Source organism: Prionailurus viverrinus, chromosome D2, assembly GCF_022837055.1.
Source record: "Prionailurus viverrinus isolate Anna chromosome D2, UM_Priviv_1.0, whole genome shotgun sequence".
In the NCBI taxonomy this organism is placed as follows: domain Eukaryota; kingdom Metazoa; phylum Chordata; class Mammalia; order Carnivora; family Felidae; genus Prionailurus; species Prionailurus viverrinus.
This window is the reverse complement of record NC_062571.1, coordinates 57,190,584-57,199,697: the sequence shown is the minus strand read 5'-3', so window position 1 is coordinate 57,199,697 and position 9,114 is coordinate 57,190,584. Positions and strand designations below refer to the sequence as shown.

General features: G+C 48.9%; 1 protein-coding gene across 1 annotated transcript in view; it reads right to left on the bottom strand.

Moving 5' to 3' along the window:
• Positions 1 to 589: 589 nt before the first annotated feature.
• Positions 590 to 9,114, bottom strand: part of UBTD1 (ubiquitin domain containing 1) — a 52,198-nt gene continuing 43,673 nt past the window's right edge. The window contains exons 2-3 of the mRNA XM_047824901.1: positions 3,046 to 3,273; positions 590 to 1,697 (exon numbers count right to left, since the gene is read on the bottom strand). Of these exons, the coding sequence (XP_047680857.1) occupies positions 1,312 to 1,697; positions 3,046 to 3,273 (614 nt within the window). The 3' untranslated portion in view covers positions 590 to 1,311. The remainder of the gene's footprint in view (positions 1,698 to 3,045; positions 3,274 to 9,114) is intronic.

Below are 9,114 nucleotides of genomic sequence, written 5' to 3'. Positions count from 1 at the left end.
CCCCCTCCGACTAGACGCACACTTTTCCTGAAGGAAGGACAGGCACTGGCTGCTTTTCCTCTCTGGTTCCCTTGCTGGCAAGCTGACACATGCTCATAACCTAAATTGGTCAGAGATTTTTCTTTTCCATTGCCGAGGGCGCAGTGCAGCAGCCCTAGGATTTTCGCACACACCTCAGTCCTGGGGGGCTGGCCGAGGGGCTGGGGCGGGCAGCCGGCACCCTCCCGTGTGCCACGGGAGCAGACCCGCGGATTACTAACGCCACCTTCCTGAGATGCTGCCTCTGCTTCCAAAGCACTTTCACATCCATTATCCCATTTAATCCTCCCAGCAACTGAAGAAGAGGCGAGGCAGGCGGCATCGTCTCTACTTTAAAGATAAACAGAGTGGGCTCGGCAGTGAAGTGGTTTTTCCCAAGGACCCGTGAGAACACAGGGCCTGGAACACTAGTGATTCGAGGCTCCTGCAGTCTCTGCTGTGGACAGAGCAGCCGGGGAGGCCTTACACCCACCTGCTCCCACACCAGAACTGGCTCCGGGGCTCCACGGAGCTGCCAGAGAACCGGAGTCAAAGCTAGGCAAGAGAGAAGGAAGGAGCAAAAGGCTTTATTGATAAATATGCAGATATGTCTGTACACAGGGACCTGTTATGGGCCATGACCAGGCTGCAGACCCCCCACCGCTTGGGTTACAGCCAGGAGATGGCCCTGTGCAGACCCCTGCCATGACAGCACAGCCTTCCGGCCACCAGCCTGCCCCATCTCTGCCAATTGTGCCGGGGGGCAGGGAGAGGCAGAGGCCGGCCTCGGGCTCCCTGCCCCTGGGGCTCACAAGCCATCCCCTCCCCTCCAGGGGATTGGCACCGGGCCCAGGGCAGAGTCAGGGAGTGGGGGCAGGGGAAGGGGACAGCAGCTGCTTCAGACCCTGAGCAGAAAACCGGAGTGAGCACAGCCGGCAGCACCAGACGACAGATCTGGGCTCCAGGCGCCTCCGGGCTGGCCCTTGTGGCTCGAACCTGCTGCGGGAGAGAGGCAGGGTGGAACACCCCAGTTTGCCCTTCCTCTGACAAGGTTGGCAAAGCCTGTGTGAGGCAGCACTGCTTCCTGGGTGTGGGGCGCTGGTGGCCCACGGTGCCCCTGGGAGGCAGGGTCCCTTCACAGCTTGCCCAGCAGCCATCTGGCGGGAGGCGCCCTTGAGGAAAGTAACAGCACTTGGAGGCAGCAGCAGGGTGGGGGGACCTGGTGCCCAGCCGGGAGGCCTCTCAGCCCTGCGGAGGCCTCCTCGGCCTCTCCTCCCAGGGTCCGTGGGCTCATCAGTCCTGGGGTGGTGGGGGCTGGTTGATGATGACCTGGATGACAAAATCTTTCTGGATCTTGGTTTCCTGGAGTCGTGTGCGGTCTGTGAGCAGCTTCCCAGAGAAGAACCATCGCTGCCAGGACGGCTCGATGCCCTCCTGGGTGTGCAGTTGCCTCTTGAGCTGCCCCACCGTGTCGGGCAGGCTGGCGCTGAGCCTCACGTCCTTGCCTGTGGAGAGGCGCACCTTTAATGGGAACTCGCGGCGCACGCTGGGCGTGGGCTCGGGGGGCTCCAGGCTCTCCTCCTCAGTGTGCTCCAGCAACAGGTTCACAGGTGGTGACAGGCAGTAGATGGGCAGCTGGTAGCGATTGCCCAGCTCGTCGTAGCATTCACAGAGGGTGCCTGTGGGAAAAGCAGGGCAATCAGAGTCTGCCGGGGAACCCCAAAATTCCTATGTCGAAGCCCTAACCCCCAATGCTACTGTATTTGAGGATGGGAGCCTATCTGGGAGTAATTAAGGTTGAATGAAGTCATACAGTGGTGCACTGATCCAACAGGATTAGTAGCTTTATAAGAGACACTCAGGCATGCTCTCTCCCCACCACGTGAGGACATAGCAAGCAGATGGCCATCTACAAGCCAAGAAGAAGGCCCTCACCAAAACTCACATCAGCTGGCACCTAGATCTTGGGCTTCCCGGCCTCCAGAACGGTGAGACATGAATTTCTGTTGTTTAATAAGCTATCCAATCTGTGGTATTCTGTTGTAGCAGCCCGAGCAAACTAGTACACCTGTCATGGCCACCCCACAGTCCCCGAACCCTCCCCTACAGCCAAGTGTCCCTTGGACATACAGATGGGAGGAGTTCAAGGTACACTCGGGAAGATGTGGGCTGGCCTTCGGGCTCTACCAGGTACTAGCTTGTTCAATTCTGGCAAACTGCATCACTTTCCATGTTCTCATTCAACAACTCTCCCCTGCGTGTATGTGCTGGGTGCTGGGGTTACAAGGGGGAATGAAAAAGCACAGGTCTGCTCTTCACGGCTTATACCTTGGTGGGCCCCAGTTTCCTTCCTGGACTATGTATTGCACGTAGTTAATATATTTACCGTGCCTTGAGCACCTAATGAGTGCTGGGACTGGACTAAAGGATGTTCCGTGTATCTTTCTGAGTCCTAACAACCATCCTATTAGGTGGGTATCCCCCTTCATAGTTATAAGTTCCTGAGACTTTAAATTTGAGAAGCTCCCTTCTCAGGAGCACACTACTGGAAACAGAGACATTTGTTAAAACCCACGTCTGTGACTCTAGAGTTCCACTGGTACCCTCTACTTTACATGGCTCCATAAAACCGTTAGGAACTTAAATGAGATAATACAGTAGAAGCTTCTCGCTCAGTACCGAGCACATAATAATGCCCAACACAGAAGGTTAGTACCTCAGATGTTCTGAGATCCCGAAGTACCTCAGCAACTCTAGCTTGCTCCCATCACACTGCTCTGAGGTTTGTTGGTGCCTTTCTACCTCTTCATTAGACAAACAGGGACCGTGTCTCATTTTTCCTTGCGTCCCCACTCCTGGCCCATGCTCAGTAAGGGTTGCCTGAATGGACAAGCAAATAGCCACCCCGGCCACCTAGAAGCTCGGAGAAAAACTCCCGATGTGTGGCTGGCCACCGGCTCTCCTCCACCCTGAGCAGCCTGGTGGCCCCCACTCCAGCGGGGATAAAGCCCGGCCCTGCTCACTCACCATGAGGCAGGGTGATGCTGGCTCCGTCCAGGATGGCCTGAGCCAGCTCATGGTCATTGGCCTCGGCTGCATAGGCGGCGGCCTTGAGGGCGTCCCAGATCTCCTTGCGGCCCTCGAAGGCAGGTGCTGTGTCCCAGAACTCGTCCCGTTTGCTCCGCAGCTGCCCGTCGGTCATGGGGTAGTCACTCTTCCACTTCAGCCGCTCTTTCTTCAGGGGCTCGTTGCGCCCTGGGCAGGACAGAAGGGACAGGCTGAGCACCTCCAAAGCCAGGCTGCGGCCAGCCCTCTCGCCCACCCCTCACCCGTCAGCAATCTCCCAACCCTCCCCAGCAGTGGCTCCTGAACACCAGGGCCGTTTCCCACCATCAGGGAAGAGTCTGGAAACCGCACACGCCCAACCTGGGGATGTAAACTATTTTTGTCAGCAGAACATACAGTGCCTGCTATTGTTGTTTTCAGTAACTGGACCCTTTGATTATAAAGGAGTACATGTTTGGAATTTTAAAAAATCTGTAAAGAATGTTGATGTGTGATAATAAAAACTGCTCTCATTTATGGAGCCAGTTTGTGCCAGATCACAGGGCAGGCCCTTTAGTCCCACTGTTCATCTGATCCTCAAAACCCAGCAGAGGGGGAAAAGACCCAGAGGGCCTATCGTCTGCCTGAGGCCACACAAATACCGATTTAACACAAAACTTTCGTTTTTTTTTAATTTATTTTTTTAATTTTTTGGAGAGAGAGAGCACACGTGTGTGTGCACACAAATAGGGAGGGGGAGGGGAGAGGGAGAAAGAGAGAGAGAATCCCACACAGGCTCCATGGAGCCTTACGTGGGGCTCTACCCCACAACCGTGAGATCAGGACCTGAGCTGAAATTAAGAGTCGGACATTTAACCGACTGAGTCACCCAGGCGGCCAACACAAGGCTTTCTGATCGCCGAGGCCACCCTCTCACTGCCGTCTGTACCTTGCTGCCGCTGGGGAAAAAAAATTACTCAAGACTTCCACTATTCAGAAATAACCACTGTGGACACCTAAACGTATTTCCTTTTCCCCATTTTTCTCAACACAGTTGTGTGCATATTATTAAATTTCGTTTTTATATTCGTTGTTATGGAAAGGACCTAACAGTTGTTTATGCCAATATACTTTACATTACATTTAAATACTGTCAACATATACTCCCATGATTAAAAATGATAAACTGCAATGTCTTGTTATTAATGTTCTAGCATACAGTTACAAAAAGCGTATTTTTTTTTTTAAACCATAACCAACCAACCAAAAATCCCCCTGCAGCATCTGAAGAAGAAAACAATTCTGTTAAGTGTCATTTTTCTTGTTACCTAGCCCCAAGTGACTTCCAAGACAAGTCAAGACTGTGGGCAGAACCATCTCTCAGAGGCTTTGGGAGGCTCAGACATCTCAAAGCTGAAGGCAGAATAATCCACAGGAAGAAGATCTCAATCACTCAGCTCCCTCGATAAAACTCATATCCTACAGGCGAGGCACAGAACCAGAGCTGGGGTCTGCCCCCAGGCCACCCCCTCGGGCTGGGGCAGGAGAGGGCTCCTCGGGGACGACCAAGCCATCCATTCCCTACCAATTGTATGAAAGAACCCCATGCGAGCACTGTATTTATATATATTATCCTGGTTCAGCTTCACAATAGCCTTAGGCGCTAGGTGTTCATAGCTATTTCACAGATGATGGGACAGGCAGAGAGATCAAATGACTTGCCTGAGGTCACACAGTAAGTGACAGAGTGAGGATTCCACCTCAGGTCAGACTGAATCCACAAACGGCCCTCCTGCGGGTTTGCTGGCTACCAGCTACCAGCACAGACAGAAAACTCTGAAAGCCAGACATTTACTTTAAAGTGCTCCTGGGTTAGCAGAAGGAAATGCAAATCCTTTGTGGGAAAACAACTTTAAGCCAGGCCTCAAAGAATTCCCAGGATAAAGGTCCAAGGAAAATAAATGACAAGGTCATAGTTGTTTTTGTTGTGTCATTTTTAAAACTCACAACATACAACAAGGCAATATTAGCCTTGTTAGCACAAACAGTAGATGGAAGAATCAGATGGACAAAGATTTCAGATATGGGATTTATCAGACACAGACTATGAAATACCAAGTTTAAGAAATAAGTGAGTCTTGGGGCGCCTGGGTGGCGAAGTCGGTTAAGCGTCTGACTTTTGATTTTGGCTCAGGTCATGATCTCACAGTTCCAAGAGTTCGAGCCCTGCTTCAGGCTCTGCACTGATGGCGGGGAACCTGCTTGGGATTCTGCTTCTCTCTCTGCCTCCCCCCATCCCCGACCCTGCCCCCCAACTCATGCTCCCCATCTCTCTCAAAATAAATAAAAAAAAATAAGTGAGTCTTAAAAATATGAACAGGGAAAAAGAGATTATAAAGAATGACCAAGAGGAAATTAAAAGAACCATACAGGACTTCTAGAACTGAAAAACATAATACTTGAAATTTACATGGTCTAACATTTATTTTTAAATATTAAAAAAAAAATGTTTAAGGTCCACTTATTTTTGAGAGAGAAATAGAGCATGAGTGAGGGAAGGGCAGAGAGAGAGGGAGACACAGAATCCAATGCAGGCTCCAGGCTCCGAGCTGTCAGCACAGGGCTGGATGCTGGGCTTGAACTCACGGACTGTGAGATCATGACCTGAGCCAAAGTCGGATACTTAACTGACTGAGCCACACACACGCCCCCATGGTCTAATATTTTAAATCAGAATTTCCAGAAGGATACAACAGGAAGAATGAGGATGAAACAATATTCAAAGAGATCGTAAAAATGTCCATTTTCCTCTAAACTGGAGGAAATTCCTCACTGGGAATTCCTAACTGGGAGGGGTTCCCCCACCCCCTGCCCCAAAGGAACTTGGCAAGCTGATTCTAAAGTTTATATAGAAAAACAAAGCCACTGCTAGCGTAGACTGAGGTGAGAACCTGCATTACCATTACCAACACTAATTATAAAACTATAGTGGGTGCAGGACTGGAACAGGGACAGACAAATGGGCCAACAGGATAGAATAGAGAGCCCAGAAATAGACCCAGGCATATACAGAAACATGATTAAAATGAGAAGGAACATTGCAGATGGGGTGTGTGTGTAAGATGGATGTGAAATAAATCTATATATTGCTTTCTGCTCCTGGTTTCTGATAATATTTGGTCTTTCACCTGGCTCCTAATATACAGCTCCAAAACCTTTATAATGTCCTGAGTGACAGGAATGTCTGATATAGAGCTCCTAAATCCCTTAGAATTTCCTGGGTAATACAAGTGTCTTTTGTTCTAATGAGGCAGCTCTTGGTAAGCTCCATGAAAAGCTTGGAACTTGAAGCCCTGCTTCCACATTCTCTGGTGAGGGGAGAGGGGCCATAAATTGAGTTAATAATTGGCCACACCTGTGATGAAGCCTCCACAAAACCCCCAAAAGTATGGGGTTTGGAGAGCTTCCAGACTGGTAAACACATCCATGTGCTGGAAGCATGGTAGACCCCAATTCTGGAACAAAAGTTCCTATGCTCAGGACATTTCCCGACCTCCCCTCATGTATCTCTATCTGTTTATTCAGTTGTATCCTTTAAAATGTCCTTTGTAATAAATCAGCAGTACTAAGTAAACTGTTTTCCTGGGTTCTGTGAGCCGCTCTAGCAAATTCTTGAACACAGGGAGAGGGTCATGGGAACCTCTGATTTGCAGTCAAGTTGGGCATTAAGTTGTGGGTAACCTGGGGACCCACTACTTACTGAAGCTGGGGGCAGTCTTGTGGGATTGATCCCTCATCCTGTGAGGTCTGCACCAACTCTGGGTAGTGTCACAATTGAATAGAACAGTAGGACGTGAGTTGGTGTCCACAGAGAACTGGAGAATTTCTTGGTGTGGGAAAAACACCCACAAAACTGGCATCAGAAGTACTCTACGTGAGTAGAGGAGAAATGCAGGTGATTTTTCTTTACAATGAACTACTGATAAACGGTGTTAGGACTACAGGTTCTCCATACAGGAAACGATGAGACAGAATCCCTACCTCACACCAGCCACAGACATCAAAACCGGATCAATCAGAGGCTTAAGTGTGAAAGAGAAAGGAGGCACTGGAGAGACAGGTTACAGTTTTGTCCAAACATTATTTGTGGAAGTTTGGCCCAGAGTTGTTTTAGCCTGGATCAAAGAAATAGCTCTGCTTCATGATTTCTGACCCCTTCTCTCTCTAGTCCTTTAGCAAGAACTTTGATCAACCAGGATTCACAGTCATGCAGTGACACCCTGGGGTGTGGGACCTCTGGGGTGTGGGACTTCTGACCCTCTACTTGGTGACATGATTGTCTTTTTAACTTCTTAAGCCAATTTTTACAATTTTCCTATCTCCTTCCTCTTTGCCAGATGTCACTCCTTACTGTTCTCCATCTACCTGTGGCTCCTATGGGTCCAGGTCAGGTCCAGCTAACGAGCTCCTAATCTGCCAAGGGTTGAGAAAGCTTTTCAGTACTTTCAAAATCGAGAGCATCTGGTTCTAAGAAAGAGGCTTCCTAAAGAAGAAAGTGACTAGGCTCCAGGACATCTGTTGTTCCGGCTCAGATGCCCTCCCCCCCCCCCCCCCCCCATCAAATGGTCAGGTTTTGGCTCTTTTCCCGACAACTGAGTTTGCTGGACTGGTGATACCAGTACACCTGAAGTATTACCGTGTACACATGCCTCTCACTGTCTCCTTAAAATAAAAATAGCCCCGTGGCGTCCCCTTTCAAAGTCGTCACCTGAGGGATGCTTTGCTCACATACCTGGCTTTCAGAGTCCCCTCCCCTGCACACAGGCAGCAGAATGCTTTCCAACTATCATAGACCCACCCGCAGATGGACACGACGCAAGTGCGCATCTGCAACTGTTAATAGCACCTGCAGTCATCTGGGCTGCAACGATTTAAAAATTCCTCACCTTGTACGTTGGTTCTTTCAGGCTGAAAACACTAGAAAATATGAGAATGGGGTAGGGGGTGATGGTGGGAACAGGGAGCGTGGATGTAAGGAAAGGACAGCAGGAGCCAATAGTTGCCTTTGCATCTGTCATGGCACTTTGGAGCCAGTAGGGGGCAGCCACAGCACCTCTAGGCCAGGTGCTGGCTCCCTTCAACAGTGAGTCAAATACAGCATAAAAATACCCAGCAAAATTCTCCAGGCCCAAGGCAAGCATGGGTAAGAGACATGCCAAAATGTCTGGATCCCTACAATCTGATGCTTATAAATTTAGGCAAAGATACAGACAAAAACCTAAAAGGAAGCTTTTAACCCAAACATAAAAGCAAATTGATGATGAATATTTTTAATTTCAGTTACTTAAAAAAAAAACACGATGTTTTATAGTCAGTTGAGTCAAAAACATTGGGCAGTAGACAGGGTGTGAACACTCTCATATGCTACACAAATTGGTATAAACTTTCTGGAGGGCATTTGGTATGGTACCAAAAAACTCAAAAATGTGCCTCCTTTTGGCTCAGAGATTTGGTTTCTAAGAATGTATGCTAAGAAAATAATTACAAGTGTGTGGCGAAGGTTTATCCACGGAGCCGTTTCACTCGACACAGTTTTAAACAGGGAAAGTTCAAAACAAGCTCAATGCACGCCAGCAGGAGAAAGGCTAAAGAAAACCTGCGCATTCTGTAGCAGCCACTCTGTGATGCTGAGTAATGTGGAGAAGTGTCCACAAAACAGCGAAAAAAGTTTACAGAACAGCAAGTGCTCTATGCTCCAGCTTTTGCTTCTAAAAAAGAGTATGAGAAATTATGTATATTAAAAAGAATGGGAGGAAATACACCAAAATGTTAACAGTAGTTCTAGCTGATTGGCATAGTGAAAAAGAAATTTTTTTTGCTTCTATCTTCCAAGTTTTTCACAACAGGCATTTATGAGTTTGGTAATAATAATACAGTGGAAGGTGTTAACAAAGAAAAAAGGTATGTAAAGTTCCAGGGAGCAGCCACAGAAAAGTAGGAAGAGTCTGGGAAGTTGAGTGAGGGGTTTTGGTGGTGGTGGGGGGGTGGGGT